Here is a 26435-nt window from a genome sequence, read left to right on the forward strand (position 1 = left end):
AGAATCCTGAACTGGGCGAGTTTTTCAACACACGAGAAGTAAAATACATTTGCACCCGTGTGTAACACAAAACTTTTCCCCTCACTATAGCGACGAAAGTACAACGCAAAAAAGTAGTAGTAGTAGTTCCACAGGTGGTAAATCACCTTCATCACTAGATTCACTTACTTTTATAAATTTGAAAGCAGAAAATTTGAATTTGAGGTCAAATTACTTTATCCACTAGTGGATTAAAGGACAAAACACGTGTTTCCGAGCTAGTAAGGGGAAAAATAAATAATTCCAAGCCCCAAAGATGTGTCACAACGTACCTAAAATATTATCATCAAAAGTGTGTTGTCGTTTCCGATTAAACCAATTCGGATGATCCTCTGATAATGCAAATAATTTCGAGCGCCAAAGATGTGTCACAAGGTACTATACACCTTGGAAGTTAACGAGCCCTTGCCGGAACGAAGTGCTAATTTTAAAGTAACACCCAAGTTTTACATGTTCACACGTCATATATGCGCTAGATAGTATGTATGTATATGGCGCCTAACAATGAGACAACGAGATTAGATTGACTAGGTATAGTCACAGTATAAAACCAGTAATAACTCTTCTTACAAACTTCACGCCGCGCGGTGTGTCCCCCTCCCTCCCCTCGCATGCGGCGAAAACATGCGAAACTGGTGATTATTGGGCTGGACAGTCGGGGCCGCGTTTGCGCGCTGTGTTGACGTGTTGAGTTCGGGAGAAAATGACGTCAGCACCGAAGACATATTTTCGTTACTGTAGTGTTTATGGGTGTATGGAAAGTTCTCAAAATGCGGAAATGTCATTCTTTAGAATTCCTAGACACCCAGAAAAGTAAGTGGTTGTTATATATTTGCAGTGTTAGGTACATTATTGCTTACGTAAATGGCGTAAAAGTGAGATTTAAAGCTAGAATGACACATTAAAATCAATAAGGATTTATCTGTAACGACATTTAGGTAGTTGCTGCGATCTATCTAGCTCGAAAGTTTGGTACCTACTTAAATATTGTGCAAACATCTATTCAAACATTTTATGTAAATATGATTTCGTCAGTATTTAAGAAACAAATACGTACTTGAATCTTTATTAGATAAAAAGGTAGAAAGAGCGTTGGTACTAGCATAGCGCCATACACAGTTACTAATACGAGTAGGACAGTAGGTACCTACGTTTCTAGTTCAAACGAATCTTTTTTTTATTGTGATGGATTGGGTGTATTCTAGAGAAAACATATAAAATGAACACTTAAATTAACGCTTTTGCAATTATTGTTACACAATCTACTATTGCGCGTATGAGAGTAATATATTTATAATGATTTTTTGTATCTTCAATACTGACTAATGTGGTGTCATGACGTGGTATTGTTATACTAAAACCTACTTACAGTTAATAGTACCTATTAGATTTACAACAACTTACATTGTACGAAGTCGATTATAGTAACGTTGTACAACCCTGCGTGACCTTGCGCAGTAGTAACGACCGCGCCGCCGCTGCCGGAGATTAACTACTGATATATCCTTATACTGTGGTATAGTCATAGGAAACCTTGAGCTCTACCTACTCTATCATTACCTTTTGTTATGCGCATAGTTTCCGTATCTCATTGTTTATAGGATTTTAAATATTATAACTGGAATGTCGACCCTTTTTTGTAATATGACCATTGTATTAAAATTAAATTGCCCAATTTAAGGGATAAACATCGAAGCGCCCAGATAAATCGAGACATTATAATAAAAAAAAAAATCATTCAAAAATGTCAAAATTTTAAAACCGGTATATGCACATTTGGGTCTAATGAAGACTTAGGGCTAATAGTAGTCGTTCCATTCTTAATTTGTGGCTCAGATGACGAATCAGAATGCACGCATTTCATCTTTAGTAGTCGGGGCAAATGGGAGTGAATCCCCATTCACGTGGGGCGAGAAGGAATGAGAATAGTACACTGGAAAAACTACGCCAAAATATAATTCTACGGTTGTATAAAATGTCTACTGTGTTACAATTACAGACAGCCAGCTCTCATCGTCAGCGCCGACGCAGTGGGCCGAGTCAGCGAGCCCGGCGGCCACGCTGTCCACACAACCGTCGTTCGTCAGCGAGCCCGAGCAACGGCCGCGCCTCGACAGCGACGTGGGGCCCTCACTCAGCGCCGCCGGCAGCCAGACATTGTGTAAGTGCCCCCTTACATTAAGGCACGCTGTACACACAACCTTCCTTCGTCAGCGAACCCGAGCAACAGCCGCGCCTTGACAGCGACGTGGGGCCCTCACTCAGCGCCGCCGGCAGCCAGACATTGTGTAATCCCCCATTCTACAGTCAGCAACCAATCATTGGGGCCCTCACCGCACTGTCCCCCATTCTACAGTACAACCAATCCTTTGATTACCGCACTGTCTGTATAGTATCCTTCGTCGGCAAGTTTGAACCGTGCGCGCGCCTCGATAGCGCAGAGACATAGGACCTAGATCATTCAGACCTTGCGTAACATCCTCAGTAGCTAACTACAGCCACACTTCGGACAATTAAATATATGAAAGAGGCGCGTTCCTAGCACACAGTTTAAGCTCGTGTAGGTGAACGCGTACTGTGCTTGTATGAGTGACATATCATTACAGGTCGACTGTTCGCGTTTTTGACAGGCGGTAACTGTGAGGTAACCGAGAGGGGGTGGGCGGCACTTTCAGCGGGGAGCGGGAGTGGCCATACTGTATGATAATACTCTTTATTATACTGTGCTATAGCACAGCCAACACTACGGCACAGCTGTCAGCTAGATTGTACTCTAGGGCTTCCAAATACCGGACCTTATCCAATACCGGTATTCATTCCGGTATTGGCGATTTCAATACCGGGATCCCGGGATCCCGGTATTGAAATCGTGTAAATATAAAAACCAAGTAATTTGCTTAAAACAACAAAGTTTATTCAAAATCTCGTTTGTTACTTTTAAAGAGTGTTATACTACAGCGAAATCTTGACAATCCGACGTAGTGATGGGTCAAATCGAATACATTCCGAACTTCATATGTTTCGATTTCAACCCAAAACGGTTCGCAAACTTATGTGGCCAAGTCGGTTCAACTTCTATTGTTTATAGGTATACATAGTTCAAAGAGCTACGCCCCGTGCTCTTTATTTTTGTTATGAGTGGGACCGAGGACGCAGTATAAAAGCAAGCGGGAAAGAGCGCCAAATCTCTACTCAGGTGATTCTGTAGGGTTACCCTCATCTGGCAGAATAATTTTAGTCCGAAACACAGTTTGCATAACATGTTTCGCAGAAGCACTATTTTGCAGAAAACTTGGTTGGCATTATTACTACTATCCTCGCATAAGACACATTTGGCAGAATATTATTTTACAGAACATTATTCGATTTTGAGTCAGCATAGTTTTATATACCATTACCATAATAATGGTATAGCATACTATGACACGAACAGAATTATTACACGCTATTAAAAAGGAAATACTGCCCCAGAGTCACCGTTAGGTGCGACGATGAGCGAAGTGAGGATGAGTGTTAGGTATTTTGCATCCCCAACACATCCAACTCGCTATCAAAAAGCAAACTGCAACATTATGCAGCCTAAATATTATCAAATATTATCTGCGAAAGTATTGTTCGACTAGAAGACTATTATGCACTGCGAAATTATTTATGCCAAAGCATATTCTGCGTAAGATGTTTCTGCCAATCGTGACTTCTGCCAAGAACTTTTATACGAATCAAATATATGCAAAAAAAGTTTCTGCAAAACAATAGTGAACCGATTCTGCAAGTTAGATATCGCCTCCAGATCGGACATTTCGCAAGAAGACGCGGCCATAGCAAACCATGTTTTCTGCCAAAACGGTATCTTTAGGCTCGTGCAGAATAGAACCTTGTAGTTCAGTAGGTAATCTTTTACATTTTATAGTCAGTGTTAATGGTGTAATTGTACTGTAGATTTAACTATAATATCACTTTATGAAATAACAATTCACGTCATTGAATTTTGAAACTAAAACATGAGATGATTTTTTTTGGAAACAGATTGCAATATTTGTAATTAATATCTGTGGTACACTTTAGTGGTATTTTTGTTTTTCGTGGCGCTGGAGGCGCTAAAGCACTAATAAAATAGGTAAATCCGCCAAAACATTGAACAATTAGCCAAAAAAGCTTAATTTCCCACATACATAATTTTATTATAAATAACATTAAGAAATAATAATGATAATCAAAAGCAAGATTACTTCGCGGAATTTGAACACTTAATCTACGGATTAGTAAAGTAATTTTCTTGATTTTGATAGTTCAGATTTCCCAATTTCTTTACTATGGGGAATGTTATGGCAAAGTTTCTCGCTAGAGTTCAACACATTAACGCATATGCACAGTCAACCATAGAGTAGCTACGTTATACGTTAATTCGTATGCATTAACCAATTTTTTGAAAAGCTGTATCTATTTTTGTTTACAGAGGGTCTGTGGCCTGTTGTAACTACGTTTGACGTGTTGCTTCTCTGTCACACTTACGTGCGAATTCACAAGTGCGACCAATGTGTCAAAAAAGGTTCGCGACAGGCCCTCCTCAATGAATGCTTTTTACACGTATCTTTATCTAGGTAATCATCGAAAAAACTATTATTTTCATACAAATATTGTAAAAACACCCAACAGAGAATGTGTCAAATTGAGAAACGAGAGCAAGGAGCAAGATTTACGCGTGTAGCGACCTTCATGATGCAGAAATTTAACGTTTTTGATTAGTAATTTACGTTAATTTGGCAAAATTTGTTAGTTTCTAAAAATACCGGGATCCCGGTATTACCAAATTAAATACCGGTATTGAAATGTGCCCAAAAAAAGGCGGGATCCCGGGATCCCGAGATACCGGGATCCCGGTATTGGAAGCCCTATTTACTAGTAAGTCTAGTAACTCAACTACTACTCACACTAACTACTCAACAACTAGTACTCGAGCTCTGTAGTCATCAAATCTCGGCACTAACAAAAGGCACGATTAAAATTTTCTATGGGACATAAACCTTCGTTCCTACATTTTATGGCTCCATGGTGTTGTCGATGATTCCGCCAACGTGAAGGCTTTATGAACTCAATCGACCGGTGAGCCCTGCGTTTTTCAAATTTGCTGCCTTTTTCAGTGACAAGATTTGCTCGACCGTCTTTAATCTTCAATTCCATTTCATAGTTTAGATTATGTACGGAACTTTGTCAAAATGTACCAATGGACATTTGTTTACTTTGTCACAGTGGACGAGACGGACGGCGACTGCGCGGACGCGGACGCGGACGGCGACGCGTTCGACCGGCTGCGCTCGGCGCGCTCGGCGGCGCGGCGCGCCAAGTACCTGCAGAAGATGCTCGCGCGCTCCGTCAGCGCGCAGCAGGTGAGTGCTCAGCTGCTGATCCTTCTTTCTAAGGGCCCATTTAGACGGTACGAGAACTCGCATACGAGTTTTTTTACATCGCGGTATTTGGTGGCTGTGCAAAATGTTATATACCCTCAATAGCCCGCAATGTCTAAATCAGGCCTTACTGTATTCCGCCATTTTGCCACGGCTCATGAGAAGCCAACCCCAGGATTTGAAATAGATATTTATAAAAAAACTTGACGCAAATAGGTCAAATCTAAATATATAAAAGAAGAAGCTGACTGACTGACTGACATATCAACGCACAGCCGAAACTGCTGGTCCTAGAGATTTCAAATTTGGCACGTAGGTTCCCTATATAGTGTAGAGGAGCACTAAGAAAGGATTTTCCAAAATTCACCTCCTAAGGAGGTCAAATGGGGGTTCAAAGTTTGTATGGGGAAACAAGATTAGTTTGACTAATTTATTCGAAACTTCACAGGAAGATTCCTTAAGACATATGACTGAATACGTGTTTCAGGTTTTTTGAAAATTTAACCCCTAAAAGGGTGAAAAGGGGGTGATAAAGTCAAAAAATCAATATGGGTATCGTTTTTATGGTTTATCGGGTCGCTGATCACGAGGCGGAAGTGAAATACCTTCTCCCCTGTAGTGGTGCAATGGGGTTTAAATATCAAAAAAATATATAAAAGAGGATATTGACTGACTGACCGACATATCAACGCACAGCCGAAACCGCTGGTCCTAGAGACGTCAAATTTGTCATCATCATCATCAGCCCGCTGCAGTCCACTGCTGGACATAGGCCTCCCCCAAGGTACGCCACAGAGCCCGGTCTGCTGCTTTATGCATCCAGCTTCCGCCAGCCCCCCTATGCAAATCATCCCGCCATCTAGCCAGAGGGTGTCCCACACTACGTTTACCAAGACGCGGTCTCCACTCCAGAACACGCTTGCTCCAGCGGTTATCGGTTCTGCGACATATGTGGCCAGCCCATTGCCACTTCAACCTACTAACTTTCAGAGCTATGTCGGTGACCTTGGTTCTCTGGCGGATCACTTCGTTCCGAATTTTGTCCCTCAGAGACACTCCAAGCATAGCTCTTTCCATAGCACGTTGAGCGACTTTAAGCTTGTGGATTAGCCCCACAGTCAGAGTCCACGTCTCGCATCCGTACGTCGTAACAGGAAGGACGCACTGGTCGAAAACTTTCGTCTTTAGGCTCTGTGGTATATCCGACGAAAATATGTGGTGTAACTTCCGAAACGCTGCCCAACCCAACTGGACCCTCCTATCGGCTTCCTTTTCGAAGTTGTATCTACCCAACTGCATTAACTGCCCAAGGTATACATATTCCTTGACAACTTCGAGAGGCGTGCCGTCGATGATTACTGGCTCCGGAATGACGAGATCATTAAACATGACCTTCGTCTTGTCCAGGTTCATCCGGAGACCAATTCGTTGGGAGGCTACATTTAGGCTGTGCAGCATTTCTTGGACTTCCTGCAGCGATTCTGCCATGATCACGATATCATCTGCAAACCTCAAGTGCGAGATGTATTCACCATTTATATTTATGCCCCGTCTGTTCCAGTTTAAAGTCTTAAAGATGTCTTCCAATACATTCGTAAACAGTTTCGGGGATATAACATCCCCTTGCCTTACTCCTCGATGTAATGGAATCGATCTTGTTTGACTGTTCTGTACTTGGACGGACATAGTTGCGGCGTCATACAGGCTTTTTAGCACCTCGATGTATCGATAGTCAACTTGGCATCGCTTCAGAGAGTCCAGAACAGACCAGGTCTCGACAGAGTCAAAGGCCTTCTCATAGTCCACGAAAGCTAGACACAGAGGCTGGTTATACTCCTGGGTCTTTTGTATAATCTGCCTCACTGTGTGAATGTGGTCTATGGTGCCAAATCCTCTACGAAACCCGGCCTGCTCCGGTGGTTGGAAGTCGTCTAAACGCCGCGTCAGCCTATTTGTGATGACCCTCGAGAACAGCTTGTACACGTGGCTCAGGAGCGATATAGGGCGGTAGTTCTTGAGAAGAGTCTTATCCCCCTTCTTGAAAAATAAAACTACCATGCTTCTGCTCCACGCACTTGGAGTTCTCCTTCGTGGAGAACGGAGTTAAATATGCGCTGCAGCTGCCTAAGGACAGGAGTTCCCCTATCCTTAGGAGCTCAGTCGTAACCCCGTCCTCTCCCGGGGCTTTTCCATTTTTAAGTTGTTTGAGGGCCAGCTCAAGTTCGTCAATGCTGACGTCAGGAAGTTCGTCGGTATAGTGTCGGACTAAAGTAGCTCGGGGATCGCTGGAGACAGGTTCAGGTTGCGGAGATTGCGAGGCATATAACTGGCCATAGAAGTCTTCCACCTCCGAGAGTATCTCTGGCTTAGAAGAGACGAGACGGCCATCGGCGGTAGTCAGTTTAGACATATGGCTCCTCCCGAGACGCTTCATGAATACTTTGGGACCTCGGTTTTGCTCTATTGCCTCCGTAATGAGGTGTGTATTTGAAGCTCGAAGATCCCGCCGTACCGCTTTTCGAATATGTCTCGTGAGGGCTCGTTGATCTGCCACCGTGGCCTGTGTATTTTCACGTCTCACTCTCATGAGTTCCAGAGTCCCGTCCGAAAGTTTGGACTTCCTGCCCCCATGCCTATTCCGGCAGAACCTGTTACCCACATCCCTCATAGCTTCCACTACGCCACTCAAGTCCTCGTCAACATCGCACTGGGTTTCCAGCACATCGAAACGGTTTTTAAGTTCCAATTGAAATCTCTGGAAGCCCGCAATGGCTTGGACCATAGTAGGCCGGAGCGTGGACTTATCAGACGGGTGCGTTCCCGCTTGAAGTTTATATTCAGAGTGCCTCGTACGAGTCGGTGATCACTCCCGGTGTTGAACCTATTTATCACTGAGACATCTCTAAATATACGCCTCTTATCCGCCATGATAAAGTCGATCTCGTTTTTTGTCACATTGTCGGGGCTCCGCCAGGTCCACTTTCTCTGGGGCTTCTTCTTGAAAAACGAATTCATCAAGAATAGCCCCTCCCGCTCTAAGAAGTTAACCAGCATCTGCCCCCTGTGATTCCTATTACCAACACCATGCGCTCCTATAACCGATTCGGTGTCCGTGCGTACTCCCACTTTGGCGTTGAAGTCCCCCATGACAACATTGATGTGAGCCTTCGAGGTGTTATGTAGGGCTTTCCCTATGTCCTCGTACATGGCTTCCACCTCACCATCCGAGTATGCGGCGGTCGGCGCATATACCTGTACGACCTTAAGATAATATCTATCAGTCAATTTAAGTACGAGGTACGCTACCCTTGCCGACACACTGGAGATTTCTACAATGTTGTCAGTGAGGGCCTTGTTCACGAGGAATCCGACACCCCCTTGGGAGAGGTTGTCGCCTTCTCGAAAGTAGAGTAGATGGCCTGATTCTAAGGTTAGTGTGTCCTCCCCCTCTCTTCGGACTTCAGATAGCCCCAGAACGTGCCATCGTATCTTGTTTAACTCCACCTCCAATTCGGCTAGATGTTCGTTGAGCCTCAGAGTTCGTCCGTTATACGTAGCCAAAGTCAATGTTTTGTGATTTTGGTAGCCGTCCGTAGCCCGGGGATTCTTAGCACCCCGTGCCGCACCGACGCTATGACCGCTACCGTAGTCAAGCCTGGTGCGGCGGCCGGGAACTGGGGGCCATTTGGTCTGTCAAATTTGTCAAGTAGGTTCCTTATATAGTGTAGAGGAGCACTAAGAAAGAATTTTCCAAAATTCACTTCCTAAGGGGGTCAAATGGGGGTTCAAAGTTTGTATGGGGAAACAAGATTAGTTTGACTATTTTATTCGAAACTTCACAGGAAGATTCCTTAAGACATATGGCTGACTACGTGTTTCAGGTTTTTTGAAAATTTAACCCCTAAAAGGGTGAAAAGGGGGTGATAAAGTCAAAAAATCAATATGGGTATCGTTTTTATGGTTTATCGGGTCGCTGATCACGATAAACACAACGTTTTTAAAATCTAACGAGGCGGAAGTGAAATACCTTCTCCCCTGTTGTGGTGCAATGGGGTTTAAATATATAAAAGAAGATATTGACTGACTGATTGACATATCAACACACAGCCGAAACTGTTGGTCCTAGAGATTTCAAATTTGGCACAAAGGTTCCTTATATGGCGTAGAGGAGCACTAACGGCTCAGCCACGACATTGGTCTAAGCGCGACAGCGGTGAGCGGCGGCCATACATTGGAGCGAGACACAGCGATGGGACTTTTCCTTCGCACGTATGGCTGCCGCTCACCGCTGTCGCACTTAGACCAATGTCGTGGCTGAGCCGTAAGAAAGGATTTTTCAAAATTCTCCTCTTAAAAGGGTGAAATGGGGGTTCAAAGTTTGTATGGGGAAACAAGATTAGTTTGACTATTTTATTCGAAACTTCACAGGAGGATTTCTAAAGAAATTTGACCCCTAAAGGGGTGCAAAGGGGGTAAAGTCAAAAGCACAATATGGGTATCGTTTTTATGGTTTATCGGGTCGCTGATCACGATAAATACAACGATTTTAAAATTTTATGAGGTGGAAAAGAAATTTTCTCCCCTGTTGTTGTGCAATGAGGTTAAAATATCCAAAATAGCCATAAGTATAGCTTTAGTTTTTATCTTTACTTCTGGTTCAAGAGATTTCAAATTAACACGGAAGTTCCTTAGAGGAGCACTAAGAAAGGATTTTTTATAGTTCACCTCCTAGCATGATAATTTGACAGGGGCAAGGACAGGGACAGGGACAGGGACAGGGACAGGGACAGGGACGGAACGGGATAGGGTTAGGGATAGGGATAGGGATAGAAATAGGGGACGGGGACGGGGATAAAATGCAGGTGGCTCAGTGGGAAGGTATTAGTAAGTAGGCATCGGCGAGTATCCTGCATCCGTAATAACTATTACATTCAATGTGCTGTAAGAAGATCGTTGTTTGCTTGCCTTTTATATGTTTACGTTTGCAATAAGTATAAGCAAAATGGAAAAAATTGTAAGCGATAATGCAAGGAAGTACTTTCTACCCTACCGACCATAGCGTCGAGATACTGGCTATGTGGGTTGTATGAAGTTTCCCCAGTATAAATATTTAAATAGGTAAAATACATACATATTCGTACCTACTACCTACGCTGTGGTCGCTTTGTAACAATTCTACAATCATTGCAAGAATTTATTTTAAAGCAATAGTAATATGTGTAAGGTACAGTCAGCCAAAACCGGACCGTACAGCAAATAGATCAGTTACAATGGCCCTCCAGTCGAGAATTGCCCCGCTTTACCTTAATCGAAATAATCGCGGACATCTGTACCTACAAAGAAACCTACGGATCCAAATGAAAATCTTATTTTTTGTAAACGTTTCAATAAGAATACTTTTATTACGCGGGCGAAGCCGCGGGTAAAAGCTAGTTAACAATATTTGAAAAGAACCACATGTTTTATCAGAAAATAACCACATAGAGACATCAAGAAATAATAGACCTCGGGCGCCTAGTCAGCGTCATAATCTCTTTGAGCGCGACTTGAGAGACTGACTGTGCGGCCTGACAAAAAGTGTAGAAATGAATAACCTAACCACAAAATTAAAATTTTGAAATAAACTCGATATAGCGGACCAATTTTCATGAAACATGGCTAAGAACACTCCCGACTAACTCAGCTTTCAAACTAGGCTTGTGTCGTTCACGAACTATGAACTGTTAGGAATAAAATCCCATCAATGACCGAAATGAACTGAATCTTTCCGTGCTCTGTGAATCGGTCTTTGCTCATTTAGTTCAGTATAGGATCGGCGAGCGCGAGCGGTTTGGATCGGGAACGAGTGTGTGACTGCGCCGACCGAGAGCGAGTTATTTAGCAGAGCAACACAAAAACGTCAAGTTTTCATATTAAGCTTATGTTACTTACAACCTTTTGGCTCGGAATTTTTATTATCTGTGGACTATTCGTATCATTTGACACTATTTGGTTCCATTCGTTCTGATCTTTCCGACCGTAGTGGTCGCTGGTCTGTCTGAACTAAATGAGCAAAAGACCTAAAAGAGCGAACTAGTTCGTGGGAGCGATCGAACGAGATCGGAGCGCTCCGATCAACGAACGAAACGGCACAAGCATATTTCAAACAAAAAAAAACGAAATCTAAATCGGTTCATCCGTTCGGGAGCTACAATGCCACAGGCAGACTCGCCAAACTTATAACACCCCGTCGTTTTTGCGTCGAGGGTTAAAAAGTGCCACTTGCACCAACGAAAATAGAGAGTTAAGTTAATTTGACAGTTGACAGCCCAATAACCCTGAGTTAAGTGGTTGGTGCAAGTGTGCCTTAAGCTAGGAACATACTACGCGGACGTCTTAGACTAAATATCTATAGACGCACATTCCCGAACAAAAAAGTCGAAAAATATGGCCTCAAATGACATTCCAACTTTATTCAGATAGGTGCAAATAACGCTAACTTAAACCTAAAATCAAAATATATCTGTTTTTTGAAAACCGAATTTGTTATGTAAGCCGTAAGAATCAAATTCGTGAACCGTTCGATACGAGTTTTCAAATAAGTAACATATAAACCGTTTTCGTCCGATCACCGCGATACTGGCAACTACTGAAACGTCATTAGAAAAACAATCAATGTCAAAACTACAAGTCATCAGAATATCGGATGCATGGAGTCGCATAAATAATATTAGGCACGTTGAGTAATAAAAAACCTCTTATAACAAAATAAGTTTATTTACACTTTTTACATTTTATATACAAGGTTTGACTTCAGACGTCTATTATAATAAACAAATTCACTTGTTTGCCAAATTGGCAGTATACCTAGGTTTTCATTGTAAATATAATCTTTTTTTATGGTTTCGTACCCAATGGGTAAAAACGGTACCCTATTACTAAGACTTTCCGTCTAGCCGTCCGTCTGCCTGTCTGTCTGTCACCAGGCTTTATCTCAAGAATCGTGATAGCTAGAGAGTTGATATTTTCACAGATTATGTATTTCTGTTGCCGATATAACAACAAATACTAAAAACAAAATAAAATATGTTTTTAAGGGGGCTCCCATACAACAATCGTGAAAACCTTTAACCACCTGTAAAACCGGCAACAATATTTATTTCGATAAATACAACCCAAATAATAGATTGTGTCTCAGGGGAGCAAAATGATAAATTTACGGCGAGGGCGTACATTGAATCCTAAAGGTAGCGGAGGATTATATAAATGGAATCCTGAGCGTAATGAGGGATTCAAGTGTTAACGCCCAAGGTGAAAATAATTTTGCTACCGTGTGACACATACTGCTTTTCACACCACCTAAGAGAAAAATGAAGGAACATAGAGATGAAACAGATTTATTTAATACTATTAGATAATAACTCAGCAAAGCGGACCCCTAGGCTTCCCCTGAGCCGAGGCATAGGCCGGGAAAACGCTAGGGGGATGATGAGATAATAACTCAACAGATCAACAAGTTTATCAAAAAAAAATATTTTATACCGGCAAATAAATGTCCTTGAACAGAAAAGTGCCACTTTGATCCCTCCTAGCAGGGAAGAAAAGTATCACTTTGATCTCTCCTAACGGGGAAGAAAAAGTCCATTTAAGGACGGAAGGTGATGTGAATAAGTAATTTGTGCACTGGTAGGTATACTTTCTTCCAATTACGATAATGAAGGGATTCGGGATAGCAAGTAGACATGAGTCTTGAAACTTATACTTCCTGACAAAATAGATACAGAGTAATTACAGTATAAATGAAACTAAAAACTTAATTCTAATATAGGCCTATATTAGAGCCACTTAACCGAGGATGCTGATGGCATATCTTAGTTTATTTTGAGTATATTTGGTTAAAAAGTTTTAATTAGTAATGTAGACGGACGGTGTTGTCACCACCTTGGGATCCCGAGGGAATCATGAATTAAAATATAACGCTATTAAAGTACATACGAGAAAAAGTGATGAAATCTGCCACTTCAAGTTTGCTACACGTATTTTAAAAATATACAGTCAGATATATCGCAACGTACGAGTTACTCAAAGATATCAGAAAAGTGTGAGTGTATGTTCAGATATTTTTGAACATCTCGTTCGTTGCCATATATCTCATGGCTACTGTACACTGCCTACCTACTTTTTCGTCAATAGGCACATGTATAAGAAAACGCATGTAAGTAGATGTAAATAAAATAATAGCGACTCCGTACCTTTTTGTTCCATGAAATTTCTTTTATTTTTGCAATTAATTAAATTTATTCTAAAACACGAAATTGCATCGAGTTTATACATAATTTGTCAATACATTTTAATTACTTACGTAAAAAAACTCATCCCACTGTCTTTCTTGTGTTTTTTTGTGCTATTTTTACAATTCTTAACCGAGCACGACGACATTGTCATTCGACGCCGGTCGGCGAATGACTAAGTCACCAACTCTGTACTTTTTCGTAAGATCTAGAGTTTGACTGTAGCCATTTTTTTCGCCTGACTGTGTATCTAGTACTAATGAAACATCAATGGCGGACGTCCGTCGTAAATCGACCGCGACCGCGACCGATCAGTGTGCACGGTCACCAAAACATCCAGCGAGCCAGATTTCGATCGGACGTCCATGCGCTCAAGGCCACGTCCACGTCCGTCGGCCGATAGTTTGCACGGTTAAGTGTATATTCATTGTCCAGATCCCCGTCCGCGGTCGATCGACGACGGACGTCTGCGTAGTATGTTCCTAGCTTTATGTAGACAAAACGGGACGACACTGCAATAATGCAATATTTATATTTATAGAATAGATGCATGTTAGAATGTAAGTAATTATTTTAAAATTTGCACGCCACAAGTCGACAGAATTGTGCTGGACCTAATAATTTTATATACACGTAGGGCTGCCATCTCGAATTTCGCCAAACCCGGACAAAGATTCAAAAAACCCGGACATTTGGCGTAAATCGCATTTTTCCCCCGGACGAGTCCGAAAATATTTTTAAAAACAAACAAAACAATTTTTCTTACAAAAAATTAAAATTCCGGGTTCCGTACCACTAAGGTGCAAAAGGAACCCTTATGATGCGACTCTGTCTGTCTGTCACATTACTAAATATCTCAAGAACTACTTATGCTATCGATTTGACAGGTTGTATGGAGAATTCCGCGATTTTCTAATTTAGCGAGAGCGAAGACGCGGGCAAAAGCTAGTTTCTTATATTAAAAAAAAATAATTTTGGTAAAAAAAATACTGTTTTCCCCCCGCCCCTCTTATCTCCGAATTTTACCAACGAAAAATTGTGAGTTTTTTACGAAACATTGGCTAAATATTACAGGAACAATAAAATCGAGTCTGTATCTTGGAAACTTTTATTAAATTGTTTTTTTTTTTAATTTCAACTTTCAATCTTACCTTCCTTGCATATAAGAGGTATACATCCATATCGTATTTCAAAATTGTATGAGATTCTACCTAAAACAGTATATTTCAAATAAAGTGAAAACTGTCGAAATCGGTTAACATAATAAAGAACTAGCTTTTGCTCGCGACTTACCTCGCGTTAAATTCGAAAATTGCGGTATGCTCCATACAAACTGTCAACCCCCTTTTTAGGGAAGTGGGGGGGTTAGTAAGAGACAAAAAGTAGCGTATGTGACTCTCCATCCTTTCAACTATCTCCACTTAATAAATCACGTCATTTCACGTCATGCCGTGAAAGACGGACAAACAAGCAGACACACATACTTTCCCATTCAAAATATTAGTATGGATTATCCCTGAAAAATCATCGTACTATACCTACAGGTCGCCCAATTTAGTTATAGAATTCACCGAGAGATGGAGCTATACTACTCGTATACACAATAATGCTCATTAGTACCTATACTTCTAGTCAAGCAAGTAATTAGTGTTATATGAGATGGGATTTTTTTAACTATTGAAAGTTTGTACGAATACGTCACTCTCGGTGGGCGAGTCTTGAGTCGCACTTGGCCGGTTTTTTATTATGTAAACAGATATTAATTAGTCAGTCAACTTAAATTCGCTGATAAATGCTTTAATTCAATGAGGTGCTTCCTTACATGAAAAGCGTCCGGGTTTTCCCCGGACACTTCTTGAAAGTCTTGAAACCCCGCCCGGACGGCCTCCAAACTAGGACAAATCCGGGGAAACCCGGACGGATGGCAGCCCTATATACACGACATCTGTAATAGCTGTACCATGATTCTAGCAAATAAAGAATACATACATACCTACTTACAATGCCACTTAATTTCTACTCTTTTTTGCCAGACTGGGTATTTAGGTATCTAAACTCTATTCGATTTGCAATTCAAATAAATGCAAATAACTACAATATCTATTGTTTCTTTTCAGCCAGTTGGTAGTATAGAAATACTAGACAACGAAATTTTACTCGTCGAACTGATGGATGCACAAGCGGCTTTACAGAGACAAGAAACAGACTCCAAAGAAGAAACAACCTGACACAGCAAAAGTTCTATTTTCCAGTGGGAATGATCATCGCACAACTTCAGTATTATTATTGTGATACTTTTTGTTATGGACGATTTGTATTATTTGAAATCATGTCAATCAGTGATGTAAATATTGTTTTAAGAGAAACTTATACGTTAATTAGTAATGCTTGTTGACTATTTGGACGCCATACGTTTGCCACATTATCAAATATATGAAAGAAGCGCGCTAATGCTTGTTGAACGCGTATTGCTTGGACAGGTCGACTGTTCACCGATCAAATATATGAAAGAAGCGCGCTGCGCAGCGCTGTTGACAGGCGGTCTGTGAGTATTTTCAGGGGGAGCGGGAGTACTGTACGAAGTACTCTTTAGATACATATTTTGGTACTAGAAAAGACATAGGCGGATCACACACGAGCTGACTTTCTATATTTTTGTTCCATTCCGATCGATAAAGACGGGTGCATGCTTTACACAATGTTTGTGCTTATGTGGTGCCTATAGTGAATATGGTGCTGTTGCGTAACTGTAGTGAATATGATTATGGTGCCGAATTTCGATAAGTAATTAAATTATCCTGATTATCCAGTCCAATCATTTACCGCAGAAACAAAATAATCATTTTTTATTCGATCTTGTTCTACGTATGTAGGGTCATTGTGTTTGTTTGCGTCCACATACGCTAGTTCTCGTCCACACAAGATAATTTATTCCGTTTTTTATATGCTTATGATAACGAATACTTAGTATATAAATGTTATTGGATGCAAACTAGCACACTAACTCCTAATTCTTAACTGTAAGACAATGAATTTTATCCCATGGAATTGATAGAATACGATCGAATTGGATATTTGATATGATGAAATTTCAGTTTTATTATGCATTTTCCCAGTTCAGAATAATACAGCTTAGTGAAAACGAGTAAACTTAAAAAGTGGCAACGTCGTCGTGTCATCTCTTTCTTATCAATTGATATATATGAGAAAACGAGACGGTGGTTTTGCCACTTTTTTTGCCAGACTGTAGGACAGTTTGTATAAAAAATGTTTTAGAGAAGTACAAAAATGAATTAACTAATTATAGTACCTTCAAACCACGTTTTTATATGTGAAGTAGGATGTTCCGCAGGACACGGGTATTTCAAAATAATTCATCCGTTTATTACCTACAGTTTCTTAAATTACATTTGTTGCCACTTTTGATATTTTTACTTGTACTTAAGACAAATCATATTTTTACTAATTGGCCGATTTTTTTATAAAGCAATCTTGAAATAAAGAAAATGTCAGAATTTTCTTGGATTTCATTTATTTACCTACTAGTGATCGGATTTTTCATGCAAAATGGTGTGGAACAATAACAAGTTTGTTGAATGTATCCAAAGAGGATGTAACCCAATCTAAAACTTACAGCCTGTCAAAATAGAGTATAAATATAACTAACTTTTTCAGTACAGATGGTGTTTTTTTACGCACTAGTGCGAGAAGTGGTTAAAGCAAGGAACACACTACGCGGACGTCCGTCGTGAATCGACCGCGGACGGGGATCTGGACAATGGAAATACACATAACCGTGCAAACTATCGGTCGACGGACGCGGACGTGGCCTTGAGCGCACGGACGTCCGATCGAAATCTGGCTCTCTGGATGTTTTGTTCCGTGCACACTGATAGGTCGCGAGCTTCATTATATGCCAGGTCGAAATTTCGGAGTGCTATCTGTACTGAAAAACGTCGTACGATACACGTGCGAAAAGGAAATTCGTAACTCGTGTCGATTTAAAACACCCCTTCGGACGTGTTTAATTTATCGCCACTCGTTTAGAACTTCCTTTTTTACGCACTTGTATCGTAATATACTATTTTATCATAGCAACACTTACTGTTCTCATACAAAAGCGACTCAATAGTTGCCACATGCAAAACGGTTTACGTAGTCGGTGGCGCCCCTATTAATTTTACTCTTTTCTGGCAGGCTGTAATTAACAATATAGGTGGTAGAATCCCGGAGCATATCCATATCACTACATAGTATAAAACAAAGTCTCTTTCTCTGTCCCTAATGTATGCTTAAAGCTAGGAACATACTACGCGGACGTCCGTCGTAAAACGACCGCGGAACAAAAGATCCAGCGAGCCAGATTTCGATCGGACGTCCATGCGCTCAAGGCCACGTCCGCGTCCGTCGACCGATAGTTTGCACGGTTAAGCTAGGAACATACTACGTGGACGTCCGTCGTAAAACGACCGCGACCGCGACCTATCAGTGTGCACGGAACAAAACATCCAGAGAGCCAGATTTCGATCGGACGTCCGTGCGCTCAAGGCCACGTCCGCGTCCGTCGACCGATAGTTTGCACGGTTATGTGTATTTCCATTGTCCAGATCCCCGTCCGCGGTCGATTTACGACGGACGTCCGCGTAGTGTGTTCCTAGCTTTATGTGTATTTCCATTGTCCAGATTCCCGTCCGCGGTCGATTTACGACGGACGTCCGCGTAGTGTGTTCCTAGCTTAAATCTTTAAAACTACGCAACGGATTTTGATGCGGTTTATTTTAAATAGATAGAGTGATTGTAGAGGAAGGTTGACATGTAGGTATAGTACCCGTGCGAAGCCGGGGCACCCGCCCTAGTTAGGTATATTTTGAGGTCATTCACCCTGTGTAGCATCGGAAAATCCCATCACTATTGATGATACAGCCATCTAATAATCTTTAAGTCCTTATTGCAGATAGCAAACAAGGGGGCAAAGTTGTTTAACCATAACCACACGTAAAAGTACCTACTGACTGATACCAGAGTAAGCGAACGATTCCAATATTGAACGCGAGCGTAACGAATGGTTCGAGAAGTGTAATCTTGAGCGTTGCGAGGGTTTCAAAGCACGAAGAATGGTTTTTGATACCATCACAGAATATAAATACTATTATATACAAGTACAGAAGGCCCACTGCTTTGATGTTCACAAAATGCCGCCTTTTAAATACCTACAAAATTCTAACAAAGAATCGAGCCGCACGTGCGCAGCGTCGGACGATAGGGTTGCCTATGGATTAAAACGAAATAATACTAAGATAAAATGTTATACTATTATATTGAAGTCTTGAGGTACTTTCTAGGTATTTTTTTTATTTTCGGAAGGTGCTCACTCAATCCACACACACACAAATTCAACCACTAAATACAGAAATGTACTGAAACTCTATGAGTTCTCATACCATGTAAATCAGATCTTACCCTTGCCACCCTACTAACTCAGTTTTAGGAAAATGTTTGTCAATCAAACAACAAATGGATTTAGAAGAGTTTATTCAGCTTAACAGCTACAGGTGGTACAAGCTTACAGCTTCAGCTTCGTCCTCCTCCAGTGACGCCTCTTAGCGTTGTACCTGTAAAAGACAATGATTCATTCATATTTTAAATTACATCAAAAAAGTGTCTTATCAAGGAAAGGCTTGGCTTTTTATCATAAAAGGATATTTTTGATGCAATTGAACTAAGGTCCACTCTTTGATAAGTCTATGAAAAATGAGTTCAGTGGTATAAATAAAGGTGCCATTACACAGACAATTGCTCCAAGCCTGATTCCAAGGAAATGTGTTGCCCGTGTAAGAGCACCGTAATATGAATGCTTGGCCAAAGCATCCATCAGCCTCCCATTGTCCCCTTAAGTGTTTAGCCAGTATGATTGAGTGGCACTTCAGTACCACTAACTTGTAACTACTATCTATACTCCAATTGCTAATTCGAGTCCAAAAAAACTACGACAGATACGTCAATGTCACAGCTGTCAATGTCACTATCACTGTCAATTATATTACGTGTATATGTGACAATCAACATCACCTTCATTCACGTTGCTAATAATAATAAAACTTAAACCAGACAAATGTATGCACTAAAGCTGCCCTATCTCAGTCAGGTGCAATTTTCGCCAATGTTTATTAAATTAGTCATTGGAGTCTAACAACCCATTACCAATATTAGAATGTTATTGCTGAAGGGTAGCACCTGAACTGGCTCTCAGAATGGCGCGTGGCGAAGTCAAGCCGCGTATCGACTGCGGGCGGCTGCCGCGCGAGCCATGTTCGACCGCGCCAAACCTGCGTTTTGGTGCGCGAGCCAATTTAAAGCTCAACTTTCATATAGCGCGGCAGCGGCGTGCGGCAGGCGATCCGTGACCAAACATTCATTTAGGTCCGTCCCAATTGCGCACGCACAACACACTGACGCTCCTTTGCCGCGCCACCAAAAACCGACACGAACTGGTTCGCCGCGCGGCACGTTCGAGCGCGCCAATGTTCAAGCTGCCGCGCGCGGCAGACCCGTCCCCATATTGCGCGGCCGCCGCGCGAGCCAATGTTCGATGGTTTGCCGCGCGCAGTCGATACGCGGCTTCAGGGGCTCACGAAAGGTATTTCCTTAGTAACGAGTGCCCAATGTATCTCTGAGACTCCTCAGGAGATTTGGAACCATAAATTGAAGAACATTACTCAAACTTACACATGCATTCTACCGGTCTTAACTTACGGATGCCAAACGTGGACTCTAACGAAAAGAAATTTAAATAAACTACAAGTTTGTCAACGGTCCATGGAAAGAAGCATGATTGGAGTCAAACTAAAAGACAGGATAAGAAATAAGCTTATCAGATCAAAAACACGCGTGGAAGATGTGACCATTAAAGTTAAAACATTAAAATGGAGGTGGACTGGACATATGATCAGGAGCAAAGAAAAGTGGAGCAAAAGAATCATATGGTGGTTCCTAAAAGGCCGAAAAAGAAAGCAAGGACCACCAAAAATGAGATGGGAAGATGAAATAGTAAAGTTCGCGGGGAGACTCTGGACCAGATTGGCGAGAGATAGGGAAAAATGGAAAGGGATGGAAGAGGCCTTTGCCAAACGGCAAACAGACCAAACCGATGTTGTCTGAAACCAAAGTATGAATATTAAATGTAAAACTAAAATTTTATAAACTGTAAAAGAAATGTAAGTAATTTGTACAAAACAATTTGTCTGAATAAAAGGCTTATATTATTATTATTATTTGTTTGTCTTTTCCAGTTCTCGGGACCATGGGGTCCCGGACTTTTGGGAGGCGTGCGTGGGGCCGAAGCCAACAGCGCAGAGGCCCTTTAAGACAGTTTAATTTAAAGTAATGTGACACTAGCCGGCGATTGTCCCTGTCCGCACTATAGAATGCACCCAAGGACAAGCCCCGGTTAGTGTAAAACTATTGCAATGAAAGGAAACAAATTATACTGGGCTATTGAGTTGAAATGTTAGTGTGCTAGTGACCGGTCTATGGAAAGGTCTATGGCACCTGCCTTAATCATATGTTTTAAAAACACGAAAAAATAGGCAGGCGGTGACTCGCCAACTCACTATATGGGTCCCCGAAAACGGCCGCTCGCACGGAGCGACAAGGGGACAACATAGCGTGAGCGGCTCAGGGTGTGGAGAGGTGTGCGCCGCTTTCTACCCAGTCTGTACGAAACAGCCACTGTGCCAACTCGCGTCTTATGCATATTTCACTTCCACCCTGCGAGCATATAGCTCTGGCACCCCACTCTGGACGGCCGGTTAAGGCAAGCCAGAGGTGAGAATCCTGCGGCCCCTGCTCAGTGTTCACTCCGGCCGGCCAGTAAAGGCAAGCCGGAGGGAGGGGCCTGACCGACTCTCGGGGGCATGGGACCCAAGGGACGCCACTTCCCATTCAGCTCGCCACAAGCTGCCCTGGGGGCTTATTATTATTATTATTAACTCAAACTTACTTACATACTCTCTTTAAGGTAAAACAATAGATCATTACATGTGCCATTTTTTATCTAAAAGGTTCATAAGTGTCGGTTGTCAATAAAGCGCTACTTGCATATTAACGTCTGTCTATCATATATCAGAGATGTAGTCTGTATATCTGTGTATCATGCATAATAGTAAATTCAAATACAGTTTGACAGACCATGGTGTCATGGCCGCTTCCAAAACAATGGCGGCCGTGGCAACCATAAAGCCCAATATACATTATTTCGCTGATTAGCTAATTGTAAAATATATGTATAAAAAATTGGTCACAATATCTATATCATCAATAGTTTGTTCTATACCGCAAAATATAGCACCAAATGTTATTGATACCTGAAGTGATACAAGCGCAATACCAACTTTACAACTAAAAATCACGGAAAAAAAGAAAGAAGATCGAGTGTCCTAGTATTTATGTAAATAATAAAAGACTATTAAATATATAAATCAAAGGATTGAAATAAATAATAAATAAATTATCTTGGCGTGTGTTTTTATAAAAAAGGATTATACTATTTTACAAACATTTTATTGCAGTGGCAACATCGTAGTAGTTTTTTTGGACTCGAATTAGCAATTGGAGTATAGAGAAGTGACAACTTTGTACTTTTTAAGTTACCCATAATAATATAAATGTTTACTAAAGTTGAGAACATAATAATGTCTCAAAATGTAATTACTTTCTTGGTTTTAAGCATTTTTATTTCAAGTAGAAGTTTTCAGTTTAAATACCAAGCATAAGCAGAAAAAACCATATATTGCATTTGTTATTTGAACCTATAACCTATAAAATACTTAACAAGACTGTTGTTTGGCTTCTAAGACAACGATCAAGAAGTTGAGTATGCCTGTTTCAAGCCTTATGTGGGAATGTCTTACTCAGAGATGAGACAAAAACTACATCATTTGTAAGATAAACTATTCTGGGTTAACAATTTGACAGTCGCCCAGCAGCCTGTCTAGGGTAAGAGCACTAACAATAAGGACTAATAATAGTATTCTCGATTTCGGGAATAGCGATACAGGTGCGCTAAAGTAACAATGAACATTTCGAAATCTAACCATCCCATAAATGACATTATAAGACCCGGCATCACGAATCGATAAGGGAAGAATAAACATTAAGAGATTCAAACGGAAATTTTCAAGATCAAAACATGATAAACGAGTTGAGAACGACATCGTAAGTCATACAGGTTAAAGGAAACGATTCCACTTACCGAATAGTGTTTCCTGTGCGCATTCTCACCCATTGCGGGATCGGCCTGTTTTGTTTAAGCTTTTTCGCAAGCTTGCGCTTGATAATAAATGTCTTGTGAGCCGACTGAAATAATAAGGAAATAGAATTAGTAAAAATTACGTACCGTAACACTTGGATTATCACAATAATTTCGGATTTTTATTCACAAATCTACAAACCATTTTCACGCCGTCAGCTGTCAAAACAAAATGGGTGAGTGAACGACAGCCAACGTTGAACGTCTGAACGAATTGAACGAGAACGATTGAATGATGAACCTAAGAACTTATTTCTATATAGTTTATGGTTGGTTAAGCCTAGTATTCACTGGACTCTTAATTTACTATTTTTAAAATTTGAAAATAAATGTCCCTTTTTGACTAGATGGTTAACTGGTAGAGAATGCTCTTAGTAAATCAATCCGAAATTATTTTTGTGCAAAAAAGTTTAAATAAAATAGATTTATGATGAATTCGTCATTTATACATTTTTTTTATCAGATTGCATCCATTGTCCACATGTTTAGTAGAATCAGTTATTTTTAGGCGTCAAAATTGATAGCCACAATAACTTGTTTATTATGCTGAATAAAAATAATCGTAGACAAACCGCTCGTGCGTGTGGAGCCTAATTAACATTCTTTTTTTTTTAAAGAATCATATGAATATCAGAAAAATACATCTTTTTACTGTCAGATCAGAAGGCTGTCAGTGTCACTGTCAGATTAGACGTAATAAATATCAGCTGTTATTCAATGTGTACTGTTGTAATTATTTATTGCTGGCTCACCTGAATAATAAAGAATAGACATACAAATCTTGATTTTAGGTGTAATATAGTGCGAAATAATGAATTCAATAATAAGATTAATAAGTTTTAGACCTATTTTAGAATGTCGGACCTTAGCTAGGCTTGCAGCAGATGGCAAAGAAATACCCAAACGGAAGGATTTTGCAAACAGGATAACGTTGATTAACCCAGATAACTCTGTCAGCATTACGGATCTGAAGAATGCTCAGAACCTTTCACAGAAGCGCGAGTTGAAACTGGTTAAAATACAAGATGTGGATGCTAAAACTAGGCGGCCTGTGTACAAGTAAGTAGCTTCTACAATCACCCACTTTGAAGTCGAGCCCAGGAGAAATTAATTCCCTATTGCAACTGGTGACGATAAAGTTAATTCTAATAAATTAATGCATTTAATTTTAACTACTTTGTTCTCTCTTGCACTCTTGAATGAGCTGATGGGAACCAGCACATTCACCCTACCCTTGTTAGGAGTAATTCCTGCTCATAGAGGTTTTCGTATATCCTTCCTTCATTGTGTTCAGCAATACTTCACTATTTATTACATTCTGAATTCACAGATTTGAGGGTGACCCAGTGAGAACTTCTATGTATATTATATAGACCCACATTTCCTAATTATGGGTTGCAACCCATTGATGACTATTGAGGAAATCTAAATACAATAATTTTTTCCCTTACTTTTTAAGATCTTAGCCACAGTATAAGGATAAATCAGTAGTTAATCTCCGGCAGCGGCGACGCGGTCGTTACTACTGCGCAAGGTCACGCAGGGTTGTACCTGTGCTACTGTCCTACTCGTAGTAACTGTGTATGGCGCTATGCTAGTACCAACGCTCTTTCTACCTTTTTATCTAATAAAGATTCAAGTACGTGTTTGTTTCTTAAATACTGACGAAATCGTATTTACATAAAATGTTTGAATAGATGTTTGTACAATATTTAAGTAGGTACCAAACTTTCGAGCTAGATAGATCGCAGCATCTACCTAAATGTCGTTACAGATAAATCCTTATTGATTTTAATGTGTCATTCTAGCTTTAAATCTCACTTTTACGTGCTTTTACGCCATTTACGTAAGCAATAATGTACCTAACACTGCAAAAATATAACAACCACTTACTTTTCTGGGTGTCTAGGAATTCTAAAGAACATTCTGACATTTCCGCATTTTGAGAACTGTTCTCCATACACCCATAAACACTACAGTAACGAAAATATGTCTTCGGTGCTGACGTCATTTTTTCCCGAACTCAACACGTCAACACAGCGCGCGAACGCGGCCCCGACTGTCCAGCCCAATACTTACCAGTTTCGCATGTATTCGGTGCATATGGAGAGTAGTTTTCGACACACCGCGCGGAGTGAAGTTTGTTAGAAGAGTTATTACTGCTTTATACTGTGTCTTAGCCAAGGATTGGGCCCTCAGAATGAGTAGTTTATGAAAGGTGGGCTGTAGTTTAGTCAACTTTGGGACTTTGGGATCAATTGCTATAGCCTATCACCATATTGGATTTCAGATTGATGACTAACGCCGACTACCACAGTGAAGAGCTAGAAAACAGAAAACAAAGGCAGGAATCTCGTCAAAACAATGCTATGAAAGGGGAGAAGTTGCTCACACTCTCCACAAAGATAGGTGAACATGACCTGATGACGGGCGTGAAGAAGATGATGAAACTTTTGGAGAAACAGCACCAGGTGCGGGTGGTCATCGCTGGCGACGGAGCCCAGGAAACTGAGAGTACAGTATGTATATTATTCTCATTCACAGAAAATGTATGTCTAAGGAAGCTGATTACCTACTGATAAAACAAATTATCAACTCCTACTGCCAAGTATCTGCTGGATTGGTTCCTTTTGTATAGGAAATTACATGAATAACTACCACAAGAAAGTGTATTTGTTGAAATTTAAGGATTTAAAAATTCTTGAGAATGAACAAACAATCATTCAACATGAATTCTTATTTCCGTTAGTGTCTCATAACTCATAACATAATGTTCTCTTTCATTGTATACCAATCTAATTGTTTTTTTTTAATTTCCAGGAAAAGATATACTCTGTCATTGAAAAGGGTATAAAATCTGTGGGGAAAGTAGTTCAAAAAAGAAACAAAGGCAACAGTCTGAGGTTCCAGATACTACCTGCAAGAGAGGCCAGCGGGCCGGCGAGCGACAGTGTGGGCTCCGGCTCCGACGACAAGGACAAGGGCCCGCTATGACTAGGCGTCGGGCTGGTGGCCATATTCACCATCAAGTATGTCATTTTACAAAAATATTACTTTTCTAAACCGGACACCAACAGTGAAGAAACAAAAACTATAAGTGATACAAAGAGTTCAAATACCATTTTTGATCGCATTTAATTTTCAGTTTTGGAAATAGAAATAAAACAAAATAATCGTTTAAACCATGTATTATTTTAATAAACATTTGTATGCTTAGATGCTTTATGAAATATTAAATAAGAGAATGTACATGAGGATGATTTTTCTATTACAACTTCCACTTCAGTCAAATTGGTTCCTATTTTATATTTAATAACTTAAAATTACATACAATTTGTTAGATGTCATTTGCTATAATGTCAAGAAAAATACTTTATGCTACAAAATTATGGTGATACTACAAAATATTTATAA

At 40.6% G+C, this 26435-nt stretch overlaps 3 protein-coding genes across 3 annotated transcripts in view; 2 read left to right on the top strand and 1 right to left on the bottom strand.

Moving 5' to 3' along the window:
* LOC125228665 (bestrophin-1) overlaps nt 1–16120 on the top strand; it is a 59784-nt gene extending 43664 nt beyond the window's left edge. The window contains exons 11-13 of the mRNA XM_048133319.1: nt 2039–2200; nt 5290–5426; nt 15832–16120. Coding sequence (XP_047989276.1) covers nt 2039–2200; nt 5290–5426; nt 15832–15942 — 410 coding nt within the window. The 3' untranslated portion in view covers nt 15943–16120. The remainder of the gene's footprint in view (nt 1–2038; nt 2201–5289; nt 5427–15831) is intronic.
* A 3109-nt stretch (nt 16121–19229) lies between these two features.
* On the bottom strand, nt 19230–23252 carry LOC125228757 (60S ribosomal protein L39). The gene is made up of 3 exons (XM_048133427.1): nt 23164–23252; nt 22965–23068; nt 19230–19326 (listed from the first exon to the last, which is right to left on the bottom strand). Exons 1-3 carry the CDS (start codon nt 23164–23166, stop codon nt 19278–19280), a joined length of 156 nt encoding a protein of 51 aa, XP_047989384.1. The 5' UTR covers nt 23167–23252; the 3' UTR covers nt 19230–19277.
* A 473-nt stretch (nt 23253–23725) lies between these two features.
* On the top strand, nt 23726–26276 carry LOC125228965 (translation initiation factor IF-3). The gene is made up of 3 exons (XM_048133700.1): nt 23726–24080; nt 25312–25540; nt 25842–26276. The coding sequence occupies exons 1-3, from the start codon at nt 23833–23835 to the stop codon at nt 26013–26015; spliced, it is 651 nt and encodes a 216-aa protein (XP_047989657.1). The 5' UTR covers nt 23726–23832; the 3' UTR covers nt 26016–26276.
* The last annotated feature ends 159 nt before the right edge of the window (nt 26277–26435 follow it).

The sequence above is a fragment of the Leguminivora glycinivorella genome, chromosome 8, assembly GCF_023078275.1.
Source record: "Leguminivora glycinivorella isolate SPB_JAAS2020 chromosome 8, LegGlyc_1.1, whole genome shotgun sequence".
In the NCBI taxonomy this organism is placed as follows: Eukaryota; Metazoa; Arthropoda; class Insecta; order Lepidoptera; family Tortricidae; genus Leguminivora; species Leguminivora glycinivorella.

Coding starts and splice junctions, on each gene's coding strand:
- LOC125228757 (XM_048133427.1), bottom strand. Junction 19,327..22,964: donor CGCACAGGAAACACTATTCG/GTAAGTGGAATC, acceptor TGTCTTTTACAG/GTACAACGCTAAGAGGCGTC.
- LOC125228965 (XM_048133700.1), top strand. CDS start 23,833: ATGAATTCAATAATAAGATTAATAAGTTTTAGACCTATTTTAGAATGT. Junction 24,081..25,311: donor ACTAGGCGGCCTGTGTACAA/GTAAGTAGCTTC, acceptor ATTGGATTTCAG/ATTGATGACTAACGCCGACT. Junction 25,541..25,841: donor CCCAGGAAACTGAGAGTACA/GTATGTATATTA, acceptor TTTAATTTCCAG/GAAAAGATATACTCTGTCAT.